The 20,692-nt window shown below is 42.8% G+C and overlaps 1 protein-coding gene and 1 long non-coding RNA gene across 6 annotated transcripts in view; one reads left to right on the forward strand and one right to left on the reverse strand.

The window, feature by feature from the left end:
* Nucleotides 1–20,692, forward strand: part of ME3 (malic enzyme 3) — a 117,884-nt gene that overhangs the window by 75,639 nt on the left and 21,553 nt on the right. For 3 of the 4 annotated variants that reach the window (XM_064409597.1, XM_064409595.1, XM_064409596.1), the window contains 3 exons: nucleotides 7,171–7,246; nucleotides 10,969–11,130; nucleotides 13,905–14,008. The exons of the other annotated variant lie outside the window; for it this stretch is intronic. In XM_064409597.1, coding sequence (XP_064265667.1) covers nucleotides 7,171–7,246; nucleotides 10,969–11,130; nucleotides 13,905–14,008 — 342 coding nt within the window. The remainder of the gene's footprint in view (nucleotides 1–7,170; nucleotides 7,247–10,968; nucleotides 11,131–13,904; nucleotides 14,009–20,692) is intronic. 4 annotated transcript variants of the gene reach the window in all.
* LOC135294413 (uncharacterized) lies at nucleotides 11,974–17,151 on the reverse strand. 2 transcript variants are annotated; one of them, XR_010356516.1, is made up of 5 exons: nucleotides 16,983–17,151; nucleotides 16,819–16,913; nucleotides 14,558–14,641; nucleotides 13,213–13,321; nucleotides 11,974–12,293 (listed from the first exon to the last, which is right to left on the reverse strand). It is a non-coding gene; the product is annotated as an uncharacterized LOC135294413 (long non-coding RNA). The 2 variants fall into 2 exon arrangements; XR_010356515.1 differs by lacking the exon at nucleotides 16,819–16,913.

A 20,692-nucleotide genomic window follows, 5' to 3' on the forward strand; every position in this document is an offset into this window, starting at 1 on the left:
GTTCTGGCAGAGACCAGAACCAAAAAAAGTCAACAGTGGAGGTGCAGCTGGTGGAAATGCTAATTGCTCGTATTGCTCAACCTGTCAATTTTGTATATGAGTTTTGAAAGTGAAAATAAACCAAATGTAGGCCCTTACTGTAACACATTTTATTTCATCTCTAGCACAGACTGGCCTTAAATCCAGAATGGCTCCTCCAGCCCGTTCCTCTGGCACAGCAGAGAGAGTTTTCTGTGGTTAGTACGCAACAAAAGCCAAGTCCATCAGCTGATCCCTCCCTTGCCTGTGTCCCTTGGGCAGCCAAAATCCCTACATGTCAGCTGGGCTTGGGGCATAACTCAGCCAGACTGCAAAGAGCACAGGGCAGCGTGCAGTGGCAGTCAGCATCCCTCCACCGTGACAAGCCAGCTTGGTTTTTCATTTCCCCAGTGTGAAAATAATTTTGACATGTGGATTTCAGTGTTACTCTGAGACGGTTTTGCTCCAGATTTTCTGCGACCATCATGCCTTTGTGTAAGGAATGGCTGTGATCCCTGCAGAAGATCAGCTTGTGCCATGCCTGTCAGAGCCGTTTCTGTCCAACCTTGTAACTCACTGTAGGTTTCTGGCTGCTGTCTCACAACTTTCTCATGACTGGCCAACGGCAGCCTGGTGCAGGCTGGGATGCTGGCAAAGATCTGACTCATCTCTTTTGTTTGTTGCTTTTTTAAGCAATTATTTCCCATGGACTTCCTATGTCTTCTAAGGGGAGTCCAGGCCAAATTAAGTTAAAACGTTCAAGGACTTTTATGTGAGTAGAATTTCATCACTTTCAGGTTGTAAGTGGAGACACTTAACCTTTATTAGTATTCCAAGAATGAGCCATTCCTATCCAGATAAAAACACTTTCTCATGATGCCTGCTTGTCTGATGTAAGTATTGGGAATATGTGCATTTTCTTAACGTTAACTTACACAGTAGTTTTTATCATCTCATCACTTGTGGAACAAGTTCCCCTCATAGCACCCAGACTAGAAGGTCATAAGTGCAAAGAAAATCAAACAAAGCTTGAGTTCTGTTATGTTTAGTATTGCAGTTCACTGAACTGCTATGGCAGCATACACACAGGGAGCCAGACTCCTTGCAAGGACCCTTCCTTGGCTGACTGAGAAGTATCTGGAGAATTAGGGACCTTAGCTATCATGTAATCTACTTCCCTCCATCGGTTCATCTTTTCCGGAATAAGTAATTATATAAGGCAAAGCCTGGTAGCCCATTAAAGAAGACACTTCTTTTCTGAATAAACAAGGCTGATGGACTGGTCTCTGTGCAGAAAGCATGTGGAACTTGCAGCCAAGGTTTTTTGTGTTCTTCCTGCTGTATACCAAACCCTAAGAAAGCCTGACCATTGCAATGTCAGTAAATATTGGATAACACTGTGCAAATACTGAGTATCGTATTCTTCAGGGAGAAGTCCTTTGGAGAAGTGAGCAAGGAGAAGAAGGATGAAGCTGCAGTAGTTGAGTGGGGAGGGTTGTGTTTGTCAGCTCTTGTCAACTTAGGCGCTTTTGACATCCTTCTGGTGGTTTCTCTTTTCCTCCACAGATCCTGAATATGCAATCATCTTCAGTCTCAGTGACGGAAGTTCAGGTGAATCAAAGAGTGATGTCCTTTTGCTTCATGCTAGTATATGTATCAGTGATCAGTGGCATCATTTGTTCTGCTCTTTTGTGGCTTTTGACTAGTGTGATGTGAATACTGATGGGTATAATTGCTGAGTAACATATATGTTACTCATACATGATGAGTGCAAAGAGGCCATTAATTTTATAGATGTAAACGGGTAACTGAAGTCATAGGAATGCTGTCCAAACCTACAGCACAGGACAAGAGTGGAAGAACACCACAGCAATGACCAAAGAGATTTTACATGGAGCTTGTGAAGCAAAGGCATTGATTGCATTTGATTGCAGAGGATTTCTGTTTGATTTCATGTCAGAGGCAGCAGTGGTGCAAGACTACACCAGGAGGGTTGCAAATATAGCCACAGGAGCATTGGTAATTGCAAAGGAAAAGCCATTAGGAGAGGGAGAGAGACTTCTGGGTAGGAGGGAAGTGGGGAGAGATTTAGAGCTGTGAGGATGGATTGCATAATGTTTTTCACTCCCCTCTGTGCTTTGGGAAATGAACATTCTCTGTAAACAAACAATAGCGCTTTAGAGATAGCACTGCTGGCTCCACTTTTGTTTCTAATGGGAAATAGCTCACAAGGCAGCATTGCTAACCAGGACTATCAGAAACTGGAACACTAGTTAGCCTTTTTAAAGAAGTAACTTCTTATTGCATGAAAGGATTAATGGATTTTTTTTTCTAATATCTTAGACTTGTTAAAACTAATTCCATCCCAAATGTCTAAAAGAACCATAGAACCATGGAATGGTTTGGGTTAAAAGGGGCCATAATGATTATCTAGTTTCAACCTCCCTGCCACGGGCAGGAACACCTACTACTAGGTCAGATTGCTCAAAGCCCCATCCAGCCTGGCCTTGAACACTTCTAGGGATGGCAAGTCCCCAAACTCTCAGGGCAACATGTTGCAGTGCCTTTCTATCCTCACAGTAAACAATTTCTTTCTAATATCTAATCTAAACCTGCCCTCTTCCAGTTTGAAAGAGGTATTATCTCTTGTCCTATCACTTCTTGTCCTTGTAAAAAATATAAATGTTATTCCAAAAAGGCCATCACCAGTATCTAGTATAACCTCCTCTAAGTATCAAATGTGCTATGTTTTCTTTGTCTCTGAACTTTTTCTGTAATGAGCCTTGTAGTTAAGGGATTTTTTGTCATTGTGGGACTTCCAGAATGCCTCTAGGATGACCAAGATCTAACCAGTACTGGGGCTCAGAGCAGGATTCTTCTTATGGTACACTGTGTAGCTTTATAAGTCCTGGAGTACTGCCATGAACTCAGTCAGGATAAAACCAGAAAAGAAAAGATAATGGCCCTGGCTTAGGGGTGAGAAAAGGTGTTGTGGGTGAATATACTCGAGGCCTTTGATGGATTCTGCAGTGGCCTGCAGTTTTTTAGATCCTGCAGTCCAGTTCAGGCAGTTTGACTGGACTTGCTGACATCCAGACAGAAATACTGCCTCAGTGACAAATTAAGAAGCTGTAACTCTCCTTGAAGTTTGCTGGATTCTTATAGATGTGCTCAGGGCACAATAAAATCTAGTCTGACTCCCACCTTAACCAAAGGCAGCTGTAGTGAAACCTGTGATGTTAATGGACTGAATATGAGACTGCAGCTCTGAAACCCTAATGAATGCAGGCTGAAGCACTCCCCACTTTTAATTACCCCCACAAAGCTAACAGCTCTCTGAAGGTTACTATTTAACCAGAAATAAGGGTACAGCATCTACATTCTGGATTGAAATTGCTGAGGTAGTTAATTTTTACTAAGCTCTAGTTCTTGTAATTTTGTCCCCATGCATGAGTAAGCCCATGTAGAATGGCAGGTTCCTGGGCACAGGTGAGTTTTTTGGTCTGGAAAAACATTGTATCTCTGCCCCACACAATGCCTGTATTACGTGACTTAATCAAAATTACTTACATTTTTAGCTTTACATTTTAATTGAATCCTTGTTATTGAGTGCCAAGGAGATTAAAGGAAAACTGCTTCATTTCTTTTTGTTTCTCTGAAGCAATTTATCAACTGTAATCTCAAGTGAATTGGAGCAGACATGATGATAAAGGCAGAATAAAGATGATAAAGGTTGCTGAGATTTCATTTCTCCTTCAGAAGCCTTAGGCTGCATCTTTTCCACAGAAAAATCAAGTTAATTTATTTTGTTTCCACTTGGATGTTTCTTATTTACTACTGGTCCACATAGGCCATTCTGTTCCTCTTATTATTCAGAGCTCTACCTTGCTGTTCTCAAAGGCACAAATAAGATTTTACTCCTGTTACCTCTCCTATAATCATGGAACCATAGAATGGTTTGAGTTGGAAATGATGAGAGATCATGTAACCCACCCCCTTGCCATGGGCAGGGCCATGTTCCACTAGACCATCTTGCTTGAGGCTATCCAACCTGGCCTTGAATACCGCCAGGGAAGGTGCATCCACAGTTTCTCTGTTCCAGTGCCTCACCACCCTCACAGTAAAGTGTTTGTGTGTCCTTCGGACAAACCTGGCTGCTACTCTTCCCTGTTCACTCATCAGCAAAACTTTTTCTGAGTGTGGTTTGTGGAGCTTGTCTGTTCCTTCTGCCTGTCTTGCAGAAGGGATTTTTGGACAGATAAACCCTCTGCCAGTTTGGAGCATGTTTATTTCACTAATTGGCCAGCTCATCTCTATGGGTAAGGTGTTGTCAGGAGAGAGAGCACAACTCTCCTGGGTAACATACAAAATGAGGACATACCTGTGACCCCTGACTCTAAAGTCTGATGTGTCTGTTTCCCTTTGCATCTCAAAAATAGTCTGAATTTGCTCAACTGCCTGTCAGAATTGGTCATTGCATATTCCATCTGCAAAGGGATTTCCAGCTCACTACTACCAGAATTCCCTTCTCAATGCTTGAACGCGTAATGGGAGGCCTCAGAGCCTCAGCCAGATTCAGGGACTTGCTTCAGCTGGTTGCCTAAAGGCATTGGAAATTCAGGTGTTTCATTGAACCTGGGCCCTTGGCTCTCAGAGTCAGTATTAGTGAAATATAAGGCTTGCTTACATGCCCACTTACTGATGTGGTTGTGTCACTGAGAGAGGTCACTTTCCCCACTTTTCCCCATGCATCACCATTTCTGCTCCTCCTGATGGTTTTCCTTGTAAAAATGGTAGTGCCATTAGGGTGTTAGTCTAAAATAAGCCATCTGATTTTGCCTGAAGTAAGGTAAGGAACAATTAGCATCAAATACATAATACTAAGGAAGCAAATACGAATTCTGGAGGGCTGTCTCTCCATGCCTGGTTTTCAGTCACCAACCAGGCTATCTAAGCTACGCCAGTCCGATGACAGCTGTGAGAGTCCTCTCCCAAGGAGCATAGTGAGAATAGTAATCAGATTTTGGAAGACCCAAGCTGAACTCTGTCTGCTGGCAAGTCCCAAGCAGGGATTGAAGACCAGCCCACTGCCCTCCCAATTCAAGGGACAGAATCAAGGGGCATTGGGTAGCTGCCCTCTGCACTTTCATATGAAACAACTCTCAGTTCCATCGAGCTGCATGACCAGCAGTGGCTAGACAGTTGGGTTCAGCTTCTGCTGTGAGCTCAGGATGTTTTTCAAAGGTTCAATAGATGCTGGACTCCCTTCAGTACTGAAGACATGTGAATGTATGAGGCACACAGCTAGACACTTAATAGGTGTCTTCATTATGTATGGAAAATGTTACCTTCAAACAATAGCATTCTTCCTAAAAGCATATCACAACCTGAAATATATGCAGTGATGTTACTAATTTGCACTTTTAATTCCCAGTTAATAACTGCTTTCTAAACACAGATGGCAGCAGTACAGTACTCCCTTTTTATGAAGATTGACATCTGTGAATACTGCCTTTGAGGCAAGCCATGTGTATGTGATTAGTTCATTGGTTATTGGCACAGTGTTAAAGAATTACACTGAATAAATGAAATGTTATTTTCCTTTTTTGCCTTTCTGATCTGTCTGTGTGATTGTGACTTGATCAGTGTTGAAGTCAGCACTTTTATTTTTCTTCTTTTCGAAGTAAAGGGCATTTTCATTAGGAATCCCACAGTTGACTGTGGGAAGAGATCTCTCCCCTAGAAGAGTCATGTGAGACAAGCCCTTGCCAGAGTGAGCAGCCCAATTATGTTTGATTATCCATCACTCATATGGCCTTACAATGGAAGTTGTTTTCAAGCTTCTTCTCCCTAATGTTTCACATTAGAAGCCCGGACCATGACCGGATCTGAACTTTCTGGGGCTGAGCAATAGTTGAGAGATGGAAGCAGCAAAAATGCATCTCTCCATTTTTCCAACTGTTACTAATTGCTGGCACAACTCCTGCTTTTGTGAGCAGATAACAAGGCAAGGAGAATGGCTGCATCCTTCTGCCAAGGGGAGACCTCGAGTTGGAGCCCTTGATTTGCACTGATTAGACAACACTGTCAGCAATGTAAGCAATTTTGCCTGACATAGGTATAGAGGACAGGTTGCTTCTTTTGGGGTTAGTGCAGCCTAAAAGGAACTTCACCAAAATCAGAGCAGCGATCAGTCAATGTAAATAATATTGTCCCAGCTATTGAAAGAATCCCTGCTACAGATACTCTTTTTGATAACAGCAGCAGAGAGGCAAAAAAAAAAGCCACAAATCTAAAACATGTTTCAAAAACAATCTCTTCCAGATCCTAATTTTATTTAAAAAGAAGGCACTTTTGTTTAAACCCTGAAGACCTTTGTATTGAGAAGTGATTTACCTTAGTGCAATCAGCTATGTTATTTTCTATATAAACAATTCACACTGAAGTTACACCCAAACATTTAATTTTCTGTTTCACTTCTCATAATTTTTCATTGTTTTCACTTGGTGAATGACAAAAACTGGGATCAGATATTTGTGGGGAAAAAAGAAACACTGTCACAAGGGCAGGTTTGGCTTGACCAAAGCAAATGTCATGGCAGATATTGATCCAGTTGGATTGGAGTTCTGTGGACTAGAGAGGTGACCCAAAACATCTATCTCTGGAGTAGCCATTCCCATCATTCCCATCATTGACCCTGGTAGCCAGGAGAGACGAATCATGCTTTCACTGTCTGGATGACCAAGTGCTATAAGCTCCTCAGGAAAGAATGAGGAACAAGGCTTATGGTAAAACCATCAGCCTCCACTTCATTTATCTAAATTGTTTTAACTAGAAAACTCTTCTGCACTAAGGCAGAATTTGCTCCCTGAAGCAAAGATGTTTCACAAGTGTTAAATGTTCAACACTGGTGGCTGCTGAATGAAGTTGCCATTAAGGACGGTGAGCTTTTTGGTTTGAAAATGAGACTTTACCTTGTATTAGCAGTCCCTTGAGGTCTCATTTTTATATCAGCGAGTTGCCTGGTTTTGTGCTCAGCAGCTCACATCCCTCCATTTTCAAGTTCACCTGTTTTCTTTTATCTTGGAGTTACTAGTTTTATTGCAAGGCTTATTTTTCTTCACTTTCTTTCCTTTTCTTTTCCTCTCTTAGGGGATTGTTTATCACCATCCATGACAGAGGCCATATTGCAACAATGCTAAACTCTTGGCCTGAAGAAAATGTTAAGGTATGTGGCATGTCTTCTGTGGACTGGGGAATTACAGGCAGTTTGGTGTAAAATGGGATATTTAGTGGAACTAAATATCCCATTTTGGCATCATTTACAGAACTGGCTGTTTAAAAGGACCAGCAAAGAATGCTTCTCTCCCTCAGACGATTTTCAGGCTGAACTTGAGTTTCAATTTTCAGTCAAGCTGGGACTTCAGAGACTCTTAGAATGTGTGTATGCAGTCAAGAACAACTTTTTCAGTTGTTCTTGATCAGATCGCAGGATCTTGGTCAATGAAAAAAAAAGGCATGTTAATAAATTGGTACAGAAAAGGGGCTCTAGTGAAAAAGTAAGATATGTGTATTGAAGAATTGTGTGGCTAACTTTTACCATAGCTCTTTTAGATACGTCTGTAATTAACATGCTTGTAGGACTCCTTCCCAAATCCAGTGAGTCATGCAGCATCGAGAACACTGGCAACTCTACAAATCATGTTTGATATCCAGCAGCTGAAAATATTACTGACACCCCACCCAAAAAGTGTTCTTGTGAAGTGTTTTTCACTACAGCTCAGGGCTGGGCAAGTCCCTGGCATGAAATGAAGTCAACAGTTAAGACAGGTCTTGCCAGTCACCTCACCTTATTCTATCAGTCTGAAAGTACATCTTCCTGGGAATTTTCATGGCTTTTGACAGAGTTTTGGTCCCCTGTCACTCATCTGCTTCTTCCCAGAACAAAGGTTTGGCAGCTGAGAAAATCTTGCAAGCATTTTCCATTTCTAAGGGGGAAAAAAATGGGAATTTAACATATTTTCAGAAAAAGTGATCACAGTCATACAAACTTGTGTTTGGAACCATGGAGAAGAGAGGCAGGCTAGGTATTTTGTCCTTGTTCTGTCCAACAAACTCAGTATTTCCATTTGTTTCAAACTCAGAACTGTGAGCAGAATTCATTATGGCTAATAGAAATGTTTTTGCAGATGGGGAAACTGGCACAGAAAGATTAGAGGCTGTTGTTGAAACAGCCCCTCTGGCACCCAAAACAGACCATAGGAAAGGCAATGGTCCATGAAAGAGATTCAGACTATCTACTTTCCAGGTTTGCCAGACTACAAAGGCAGCTCATTTTAGCAGCACAGGTTCCCTGTGTCTTTGTGCACAGACTTCTTCATGCCTGAACTGGTAGGCTACTGGAATACTCAAGATTTTGAGATAAGTAGGGAGGCACCTGGACTGCGCCTAAGTCCCTAGAGGGACCCAGGTTTGGATTTTTTTTTAGAGGCTGAACACCCCCCACCATTGAACACCACCCACTAAAGACAGGGCAGAAATACCTGGAGGTGCTGCCCACATTTTGCTCATTAGATTTGGCTCATCAGGGCTTCATGGCAACAGTGTTTACTCTAGAAATGCAACTCTGGGCCAAACCCTGAATCCTCTGCCTAGAAGGGCTGCAAGGGTGCTGGTGCTCTGCTTAGCTTAGCAAAGCTTCAGCCAAGCTCTAATGAGCTGCACCTTCAACTCTCCTGTCAAAGCTGGGCTGCCTTGAAAGAATCATAGTACTAGAAGCAGAACAAGTGAGAAGAAACCATACTTATGTGGGAATGTGGGGGTTTTGTGTCTCTTCCAGGATGGCTAATGAATCCTGACGTGAAGAAATATTGCATGAAATTCTGGCCATCCTCAGGAGTGCCTTCCCTTGACAATTTTCTCTCTGATTCTTGTACTCTTGTAGTCTTGTACTCTTTTCTTCACAACGGCCCAGCTAAAGCAAAAAGAATGCAAAGAGTCATACAGGATGGGTGTCATCCTAGCAGCTATGAATTCAAGCCACTCAAAGTAAGGATGGTGAGGAAACATGTATTTTATTCCAAGACAAGTGTGCTGCCATGCAAGCTACTGCACTGGCCTTCCATCCTGCCTTGCCTCCCTTCATTCCTTCCTCTTTCTGTGGGATGCCTGCCCTAAAAGTGCACTCAGGATCTTGAATCCCCACCAGGATTACTGCTGTACAGGGCTGTTCAAAATCCCTCCCATGGAGTGTTTTCTGTTGGTTCATTCAATGCAGAGTATCAGTTCATCCTGTAAAGGCTGACCCCATGCAATCAGCGCAGAGAACTGGGAATGCCAACAGCAGCACTTCCCTCACTGCATTGCCTTGGCAGCCTGGAGATCAGCACAGACTGGACCAATGTGCTGGGCCACATGCCTGCTATTAAAGCACTGCAAACCTGCACTGGTTAACTGGGTGCAGCCTGAGGTCCAGAGTCATCTCCGTTAATATCGGCTGCCTGGGGACTTAGTGCCTAGTCTCATATTGCAAGTCCTTCTGCAGTGCCAGGGAAGAGGGAACTGAGCTTTTCAAAGAGAAATAATTCATCCATCTGTTCCCAAAATGGCTGCTGGAGAGAGGAGATGCCCTCTGGAGGTTTCTGTGTCTCCCCATCAGATGTCAAATGAGTTTAGAATCCATTTAGATGGCTGTCATAAACTGCACACCTAACCTCTGTATAACAGTGACTTCACTGGAGTCATCAAGAAAATTTGTATCACAGATGGAAGTAGAAAGCAGGTTCCTAACTGTTAAACCTGTAACTTCCTACCTTCAGGTAGAAGGATCTGCCCTGCTCAGCCGGAGATTAATGTCCTATTTGTTGAGTTCTGATCATATGAACATGAGTGAATAAAAACATTAATGTCCTTGTGTATCAGGTGCTCACCAAAACTGTGCCCTTTTTTTTGCAGTTTTTCAAATCCAAAGAGCCTCAAACAAATGTGAATCCAGTTCCCCCTCTCTTACAAATACCAATGCATTTCTCCCATCCTGTATTTTCTGTTAGGATTCATTTGTCAGTGTTACCTTGAGGAACTTTGGTAACTATGGAGTGCTACAGCCCATCCTAGGCTGAAGAATTTTTCTGTCTCTGATGGATATCTAAATGCTATTGAAAGGTTTTTAGGTTTGCCTGAGAACACTTATTTGGATGAAAGGGGGATGAAAGGGGATCAGTGCTCCAGAGTAATATTTTGATTCATTAGAACTTAATTTTGTTTTACTATTCTCTGCATAGTTGGAATATTAACTCCATTTAATTTCAGGATAAACCTGTAGCTGTGCTTATGCTTGCTGCTTTCCCTATTCCCATTACTGCCTTTCAATCCCAACTGCATCCTCTGGGCGTGGTAAAGAAGTGAGCACACACCCAAAACCAGATGGAGCCCACCCAAAAAGAGACTTTCTCATTGCTTACACTTCACATTGACTCCAAAGGAAAAGCAAATAGCAAAAAGTTCAAATATGTGTATAGTTTATGTTGAATAAGAAAAAACACTGAAATATGTTTCTTCCACAGATGCAGCTCCTAAGCACACTTTATTCTTCTAGAAAAAAAAAAGATTTAAAAAATCAAGGCCAGATCTCATTTGTGATACTTCTTGTAGTACAGCTGGGGATGCACAAAAAGCCATGCTGCTTGGGCTCTGCTACAGTGAATTGAAGTATTCTCCAGCAGAGCTGCTGTTGTCCCACACTGTGAGCTGCTACCTGTTAACCACACTACCTCTACCCCAAAAATAGCAGCGCTCTGTTGCTGACAGCTAATTAACATGCTGTTGAGGACAAGGAGCAAATATCCATTGCACAATGCATCTGCAAAGTGGCATCAGTGTGGAAACAGTGGAGCTGGTTTTGCTTCTAGAGCCTTGGCAACCCCATACAACAGTCTCTTTTGATCCTCCTAGGCTATTGTGGTGACAGATGGAGAGAGGATTCTTGGTTTAGGAGACCTAGGAAGTTACGGCATGGGCATCCCAGTTGGAAAGCTTGCTTTGTACACAGCTTGTGGTGGAGTCAACCCACAGCAATGTCTCCCTGTCCTACTGGATGTTGGCACAGACAACGAGGTAAGACAAATTTTCATAAATCTGATGGGGGAGAAAGAATCAAGATTAGCGCTTAATTGGGGCCAGTTCCCTAAAGGTGGGGACAAAGCTGGAGACATCCAAAATGAGATGATGGCTAGACCAGCACTGCAGGGAAGTGGGAAGCTCCACCTTTCAGCATGACAAAGTGAGTTTACAGGCTTCATACAGGAAGTCCCAGAATTATTCTTCCTTTGGTAATTTTGAGTGAACAGGCAGATATTCATGTCTGTGTAGAGATGACTATATTCCAGAAATGGAGAATCCCTGGTGAGTGGTTTGGGAATGATTAATGTCACTGTTTTTTTAGATTACACATGTTACTGCACATGATAACCAAACAAGAGCACTCCATCTGTTTGCAGATTCTTGCCTTATGACTCTGGCCTGGAAAGGCCAAAGTAAAACATTTCAGCAATGCCAGAATGGACATCTGTGAGGATGTCTTTTTAAAATTAATATCCTATAGCAATGTGATGGCCCAGGCTTGTCCATTTTTATAAAATGTACTTGTGCTTCACATGACCCCATGTAAACCAAACACACATTTCTTGAGGGACATAAAAAATCTGGGGCATAAAACCTTTGAGTTTGTGTATAAAGACAAATTAAGGCTGACGTTTTCAGACCTGCTGATGCTCACTGGACAGCTAGATTTTCTGCACCCCTTTCAATCCTGCCCAAAGCCTCTCACACTGGACCCTTGAAAAGAATTAAAGAATGCAAAATCAGTGCCCATAGATGACATCTGAGAATCTCTATTACCTCTTTTGTCTTTGGCTCCAGGATTATGTTACCCTTTAGCATAGCAGCCTGTCATGGACTTGTGAAATACAGGGTGTGTTCATCTCAGCCTGATTCATGGTCTCCTGAAAAGGGAGAACTCTGAGTCTGGACCCACTGAGGCTAAAGCAGGAGTTAAGTCTCAGTCTCTCACTTACTGCAGTCTCCAGTCAATAGAACATTGCACTTTATTTTGGATCCTTAATTTCTTCCTTATCCTCTGTGCTGATCTTCGCGCCACCAGTGCTTTGAGCCTCCCATCTGGAGCTTCTCCCAGAGGGATCTGGGTAAAAGTGCCCTTCCCATGAAAAGCATCTGACGGGGCATGTCCATCTTGTTTCTGTCTCAGCTGGCAGGGGACACTAAAATCCAAAATGGCACCAATAGTTTTTAGGCCTCTGCAAGGGTCAGATGGCATCAGAAGAAGGGACTTACGGAATCAGTCTTGGACTCTTTTTCTTCTGCCCAAGATTAGATGTAATTTATGTGTTTGGGAACTTCTCTATGATGACAATTTCCACATCTGGGGTTAAAATATAGAAGCCGCTGTTTTCCAGCAATATGAACAATGTATTTCCTCACCATATAAATAATTTGTTGGCTTATTTATTTAATGGCTTTCTCTTGTGCATAAACCCAAATTAACTGAACCCTAAGCACATCCTAGGAGCATCCTGCCCCACAAGTAAACTTGTTTATCAGTACACTAATAAGATACCTCTTACAAGCATTCATCCTGTTCATCTCTGCCCATTAACATCTGGTGAACCAAGGGTGACTGTGTTGGTAACATATGAATCTCAGGTAGAACTCATTTAATACAGCCGTTATATTATATTTTTAGCATCAGTTGCCAGCTTCTTCTCCTGACAGTCCGTAATACTTTGTATACACTTTCAGCAAATCAGTCTATTTTCAGAGCTTGGCATTTCTCAGCTTGTCTGTGGCAGAATTTTGCACTCCATGAGCAAGCCCCAGAGCACGCAGTGCTGTGGAAGCAATCAGTGAAGTTATGCAAATGGTTCTTTCTGTGTCGTGGCCCTGCAGAGCCCTAATGTATCAAACTCACAGGAAAACCTCTTTCATCTTTCCTTCTAAGGGAAAACAGGTCTGTCTGTAAAAGCAGATCTGATATTAGCATGCCTGCCAATATTTAGATTATATGGCTGCAGGAAAATAAGTTTGAGATGGTTCATCTTCCCCTCATATGGATAGTTTGGTTCCTGAAATTGGAAGGAAAGTAGAGTTCCTTTGCAGTGACTCTTAGAGGTGTTGGCCCACCTGTCTCCTGCCAGTGTTTGTCCTGTAATTTCTGCACTGACCCAATCCTTTTTAGGTGGCTTATGGATGTTGACTTAACTCCTTGGAGGAATGGCCTGAATTTATGTTCCTATTGGAAACCAAAATAGAAATTAATCTGTTGTATAAAATACCTTGACTTCATACCTGCCAGATAACTGAGGTGAGTGGTAGGCAGGTGCAGATTTTGGGAACATTCTGCCATCTGATCATTGATTGTGGTCAACTCTGTGCTGTCACCTAAAAGGCCTAAATGACACATCATTTCAAGTCACATCAGGTGGTCTTCATTGCACAAAGCACTGTTTGTGGTCATCAGCTGTCCTGCCCTCAGTGCAGAATTAAGAACTGAATGCACAGTGAACACCCCCACACAGGGTCAGTTTTATTCACTGAGAGTGAGGCACTTTGGCAGAGAGCCTTTGGTTCTGGGGATGCAGAGCTCCATTTCCCATGGCAGTCAAGAGCTGTTGCATCCCTCTGACTTTATTTATGTTAAAAGATAGGCCATAGCTTCCTACAGAAACACTTCCTGCTTGGGAGGAGACGTGTGAGCTGGCATAGTAAGTAAAAGTAGTATGACTACATCAGACAAAAATTTTTGCTAGGCTGGGACATAAATCTCTGTCCATGTACAGAAGAGACGATGTCAACAGAATTGCTTTGTGTCCTAGGCTCTCCTGAATGATCCACTGTATATTGGACTGAAACACAAGAGGGTTCGTGGGAAACAGTACGACGAACTGATTGATGAGTTTATGCAGGCAGTTACCAACAAGTAAGTGGGGTTATATACATGGCTCCTCCGGGCTGCTTCCATTTAAGAACAAATGTTGCAACTCCTGAAATAAACATCAGTATAATTCATCATCCAAGCAAAGGAAGGTCATTTCAATGCAAGTCTCGTGGGTGGTCTGCAAATGACTCTTTGTGCTTGAGCACTCTGTGTCAAAAATATTTGTCTCCAGAGAACCGAAATGGGGCTGACTATTTATAAGCATTTCCTATCCACATAGGCCAGAGGTGTCAAACATATGTCCTGTGGGCTGGATCTGTCCTCTGTCATGTAGTTATGAGCCTCATTCAGCATAGTCAGAACTTAAACTTCAGTTTGTTTACACTTTAGAAAGGAAGTTTCTAGCTCATGCCATTGTGAAGGAAATCATCTAAATGGCAATGGCGTGTTCCTTCACACAAAGTGGAGTCTCCAGACTGCCTCTCTATGGCTTTGTCAAAAATAAGAATTTTCCTGCTGGGATTTAAGCTGTGGAGTGAGAAGGCCAGGATTATAAGCACAGACCAGCTGCATACTTCCATTTATACTCACTAGCTTGGATAGAGAGTCTCTGATGTACCAGGAAGTTTAATATAGGAAGAGCAGAACTACCACCTGAGCCCTGTGCACCTCTCTCTGAAAAATAAAATAGATTGTATTCAACTCTCCATGACTATCCAAAGAGATTATCTGAGAAGGACCGTGAGGACAATTGTTAAGGAAAAAAAGACTCATATTTGGAGAACTACAACCTCCAAAGCAGCTTTTTTTGCATGTCCTAAAGCCACAGATGATACTGATAAGAAGCAGCAGAGAGCTGCAGTCTGAGCCTGATTGCAAACTGCTGCCTGTCTTTTCTTCCCAGGGAAGAAGCTATGTTTGACCTTCCCGCTGTGTCTCCAGGCTGTATGTGTGTGTGTTCCTGCACAGAGGCGAGGGAGCGGGTGGTACATGTGTCATCACCTCACAGCTCCCTGTCTCCCTGTAAACAGGAGGCACCATGAGCAGTGTCTGACACAGCACCTCCCCATCCACTGAGAAGGATGGGTTTACACGTTGTGCCTGCCCTGCTGGCTCTGGGTAGAGGAAATAGGGACAGAAATGCAGAGGATTATCCAGTCACAGCTGAACCTTCTTTATATTTGATAAAGAACCTTGACCCAAATGTAATTTGATTACATTGTAATATTATGTTAGATGCTTTGTGCACTATCTAGTGAGAAGAAATTGTTAGAAGCCAGAAAGCTGGTAAAATATAACTAGGAAATCACAAGAGACAAGTAGAAACGATTTAAGAGTCATCAGGGTTGATTTGTGGGGGTTTTGTTTATTTTCATTGTAGTCACTAATTAATCCTTCAGGGAAACCCTATCCTGCTTTTTTTCTGGCCAGAAGACCATGGGGGTATTGCAGTGTTGGTGTTGATGATAGAATGGGAACAATATAATGAGAAAGCAGATGATGGTCTCAGCCATCATAAATTTGGCTCTGAGATTTATGCTTGTAGTGTTAAATGCAAAGCTCATTGCACCCACTAGAGATAATTTGCCTTTTCTGTGCTTTCTGTTGGAGAGGAAGGATTGGCTGTTACTATCCTGTGTTTAGTTTACATGAGCTAATCTCCACATTGATGGGAGAAGACCATGCAACAATGAACTCTTATCTTGAGAGGCTGTGAAGTCATGTCTAATGCTTTCATCCAAGCAACTTGGTAATCAAGTTCCTGGGGCCCCTATCCCTGCTTTTCTAATTCCCTTAACCAGGATGAATTCCTTGCACACATTAAGGCCCCTGAAAGCTCTCAGCAAAGTGGGGCTGGGAAATTCTGCTTTGCACTTCTCCATTCACATCTGTAAAGTATTTGGAGATCCTAGAGCAGAAGGAGCCATTACCCTGTATTATCATCCTGACCACCAGTGTACTTTAAATCATTGTTGGGGTGTGATCCTTATGCACTCTGGGCCAGCGAATAATCCTGCTATCAGCCTGGGTTTGGCAAAGTCATATGAAGCAGGTTCATTTGTTGGATTCAACCCAGTAGGAGCTGTCGCTTCTGTTACAAAAGGAAGCTGAAAGTGTTCAAAAGGTCAAGAATATGCAGCTTTATTGTAGCCTGCTTCCACTTTTGAGGCAACCTGTGAGTATGAGCTGCCGCAATGTCTTATGCAAGTCTGTAACGGCACATGCAAATTCAGTTACTTGGGGAGGAAGCTATTGGTTTTTCGCCACAAATCCCTTGCAATTTGGGGGTTTCCTTTTCATCTTGATATTCATGCAGAAATTCTACTTCCAGAGGGTACTTTAACTTCTTATGGAAACCATTTGTCAGTTCCTCTGCAGGGCACCTCCCACCCTGTCAAAGCACTGCTGGCTCAAGGGACGTTTGTCACTGAAGTGGAATGTGTTGGAGCCCACAAGAAAGCCAAGGGAGTGAAGATTTAATCTTGTAATGGAATAATAATATCAAACAGATGTCAAATTTATGTTGCTGGAGACCCATACAGTCAGTAGAAAGGACTCCTGGTCTCATAATAACCACCTAGTAATGAAATGAGGCGTGTGCCAGAGGCTTCAGAATTAGCAGTTCCAGTATTTTGAAATAAAGTGTGGGCACCCTGGGCAATTTTAGAAAGAAAAGCTCTTTCTGGAACATCTGGATAAATTTTTGTGTTTTCTTGCTGTGTAGACCACCATTCATTACTCTTTCATCTAAAACAGGTGAAATGGCTAAGCTCTTTAACAACAGCTCTAAGCCATGCCTTTTGCTCCTCTTGGGAAGCAACTAGATGCAAAATTTGGCCCATTGAGCCTACCTGTGTCTGAATGAAGCAGCCTGACAAATTGCTGTGAGCAGCAATATTCTTCACATGGGAAAATGAACTGCTTCAGTTTTCCATCTGCTCAGTTACTGTAGCAAAGAACAAGTCAGTTTTGCTCTTAACCTGGTACATTTCTTTAGGCTGAAATAAGTATTCACCTTAAGTGTCCAAGAATTATAATCAGAATAAACCCCAGAGTTTCTGGAGCTTGAATATCTGATCAAATTAATGCTTGTGTAGCTTTCATCATGCTCCAAGGGGCCAGACCTGTCCCAGAACTCCAGCTTCCCTTTAGAGGTCCAGCCTCAGTCACTGGCTGGCAGATGTGGAATGTGCAGCCTGAGACTCTACGGGATGCAGTTCCCCGCGCCAGCAAACCGTGTCACAGAAGCCTCATTAACCTGTCACAACTGCACTCCCCTTTCCTTTCCCATCAGTGCTTATTAACAGAGTGACCAGGGGAACAAGATTTCTGTCAGCCTGTACTGTAAGGCAGAGCACAGAAGGCACCAGGAGATCAAGTGTTCTATTTCTCAGATGGAAAAGAAAGATACCTCTGCTGAGTTTCTCTTTCGTTGTGTGTGTTGCATACCTGATTTCTCTTTGCCTAATGCCTTCCCAGTACTTTTACTCACAAACATACCAAGTCAGGTCTCATGTGCTCTTCAACAATCAGAACCTTTTTGAAAAGAAGCTACCTCTGTTTCAGCAGTTCTTGAGGGTCATGGATCACAAATTCACCAGCATTTTCCAGAAATAAAATCAACAGTACAGGTATACCCCATGTTATTTCTTCACATGCTCTGGTTAACTTGGCTAATTGATCCTGAAAGATTAGACTTCATTTTCTAGGCACCAGTTTCTAGGCACTGATGGGCTTCAAAAAAACCCTCACACATGCTAATACTCAAAGTCACTCCCTAGCATCTGTGTGTCTCTTAGGAGGCCTGCACACCATCACTAGTGCCCTGGGCATTGTGTAGACCAGATCCAGCCCTCATGGAATACAAGGTGAATATTCTCCTTACCCATCTACCCCAGTTACCATGGCCAGAGGGACCCTGACAGCATTCATGAGGGAGAAGTGATGGAGATGGGAAGAGCCACCCCAGCTGTACGTTGTCCTGGCTTGATGTGAGATAAGATCATCAGCCAGCGTCTGTAATCTGCTTTAAGACACTGGATGATATTTTAAGTCAAGGAACAATATTTAGGTTTCATTAGCTTGATTTTCTGCTACTGAGGAATGACTGAGCTCCAGATGTGCTGCTAGTGATCACTGAGGCTTTTATTACCATGAGCTCAAATCCTCTAGGGTAATGCAGTTACAGATGTCACAGAGTCCTCTGCTCTAGGCTTTTGTCTGGGCTTTTCTACCAGGTGATGATGTGGTTCCTCTGGTGAACCACAGCAGTTTCGGTAAGGTGCAGCTGGAGAAGATCTCTTTGTGCAGAAGATACAGGGTGAGGCTCTTTCTGCTCCTTGGTGTGTGCCAGAGAGTAGCTCAAGGCTACATCTGAGGGTCAGCACTAATATGGTTGCATCTCCTGCTTTTGGCTGCTCCTGAGAAGCCTTGTAGCTCCAGCTGCAGTCCTTCCTCTCACCAGCTACAAGCAGGATGATGTCATTTTGTATAAAAGCACTAGAATGGTCACAGAAGCCATTAGTTCTGGTCTTAGTGCTTCAAAGTCATGAGATTGAAGTGCAAAATAGTTGTTTAAGATTTTCCCTTAAAAAGAATATAGTGAAAGTTGACTGAATTTTCAAGATTCTTTTATCCCCAAGACCTTTGTAATTGATCTTAACTTCATTTTGCCCCTTATCCTGTTTCTAACAGTAGCTCATAGCAGATGCCCTGGCATATGACTAAGAACAACAATCCTTAGCACATGCCCCAGTTTCCAAAATGTACAATTCTGGGATTTCCTGATATGTTTGTGATTCAAGGAGTGCTTTTACTGACGCAGCACTCCCTGAATCCACAGCAGGCTCTGTGCCTCAGAGCATGGTGGCTATGTTTATGTTGGCAGAAACCCAGTGAGACTCCTGCCCAATTTAGAAACTGTCTGTAGCCTAAGATGATGGTGAGGCAGGCAGAAGGTCCCATTGGGTTTGTGATGCAGCTCCCTAGCATGGGATTTCTAAACCCAGGACCCAGAGTTCTGAAGTTTGTATTGGCTTCAAGGTCTCCCTGGAGCCTTCTCTCCTCCAGCTGAACAGCCCCAGCTCTCTCAGCCTGTCTTCAGTAGGAGAGATGCTCCAGCCCTTTTTGAACATCTTCATAGCCTCCTCTAGACCCACTGCAACAGGTCCACATTCTTCTTGTGGTGGAGTCCCCAGAGCTGGATCCAGGTGGGATCTCAGAAGGGACATAATCCCCTCCCTTGCCCTGCTGCCCACATTGCTTTGGATGCAGCCCAGGACACATCCTGGCCCAGCTGGCTTTCTAGGCTGAGAGCATATTCAGTTCTCCATCCAACCCCAAGTCCTTCTCCACAGGGCTGCTCCCAGCTGGCCTCTTGAGGAGGTGCCTGACCAAAGTGACCCCTAGCCTGCGGTCAGGAACTGTGTGGCAGGGTCTGATGAGATGGTTGGATGTGTGGCTGGTGTGATGAAAAGCCTGACAAATATCATAGTAACAATTTAATGCTGAGATTGGCCTCAGGACACCAGAGAGACTCAGGTTCTAGTCTTGTTTTACTTGCTTGAGTGGACTTTGTTTTTCAAATCTTAAATGCTGAGCACTTGCCAAGCATGATATTTTTCTGATGATGGGCTTCTTTACAGATAATTTAGTTTTCCTTGGAAATCAGAATTTGGTTGCTGGTGTTTCAAGCAGCAATAAGAAGATGACGAGGACAAGGACAATTTATTTCTTCTCTGCCTGGTTTTATCTAAGACTATGGAAAGGAGTTGCAGCTCCTCAAAGCAGATTCCTTCCATAATGAATGGCTGAAAGCAGTGCTATAAAACTTTAAATTCTGACAAGGACTGGAACTTCTTTCTTATTATTCTTTCTATAAAGGAACAGGATCTTCTTGCAAATAGGTTTTTTTTGTTGTTGTTGTTGTTGTTGGGGGTTTTTTTGAGGGGGGTTGGTTTTGGATTGTTTTTTTTTGCATGCATGCATGCATGTAAGAATATATTATATTCCCTCCTCACTGTCAAAAAAAACCCCACCTTTTGATACTGGTCAGCAAAGGCACTGCATAGGTCCTCAGGCCACCCTTGAAGTTCTGACTTGGGCAGTTTTGGTCAATGCTTCTCAAATGGTAACTGTTGCCTCATTAATTCGTTCCTCTCTGACCTCATGGCTTATAATGAGTCTGAATGAACTCAAAGAGGTACATACAAATGAGGATGAAAGAAAAAATTGCATAATGAGACTGTTTAGGCAACTGAGAAGGCTCTTGAATAATGAATCTAAAAACAATGTAATCATTGCTCCTTTTCTGGGATTCATGCTCTTTTATTCCACATTTTTGTTCCACCACTTGTTCCAGGTGGCCATCCAAGGGAAATGTGTATCATTCTCTGCAGGGGTGCAGACTTTGCTGAGAGCATCTTTTCTCTTGGAGCAGCCATGGGGTTCTGTGTAGATCTAGGTGGATAGTAACAGTACCAGAACAACAATACAGCTACAAACAAAGCATGAATCCTATGTTTGTGTGTTTCCCAGGAAAAGGGAACAATTCTTAATAAAGATTTTCAGGTGATAATTTTTACAATAGGTTTATAATTTTATATGTGTTTAGCTCCTAGAGTCATCCTTCATTAGGGTGACAGTTTGTACTGTTATTTTAATCAATAGTGTATTGTTTCATTGAAAGTACTGTTTGTACAAGATTTGCTAGGCAAAGGCTGGAGA

Source organism: Passer domesticus, chromosome 2, assembly GCF_036417665.1.
Source record: "Passer domesticus isolate bPasDom1 chromosome 2, bPasDom1.hap1, whole genome shotgun sequence".
In the NCBI taxonomy this organism is placed as follows: domain Eukaryota; kingdom Metazoa; phylum Chordata; class Aves; order Passeriformes; family Passeridae; genus Passer; species Passer domesticus.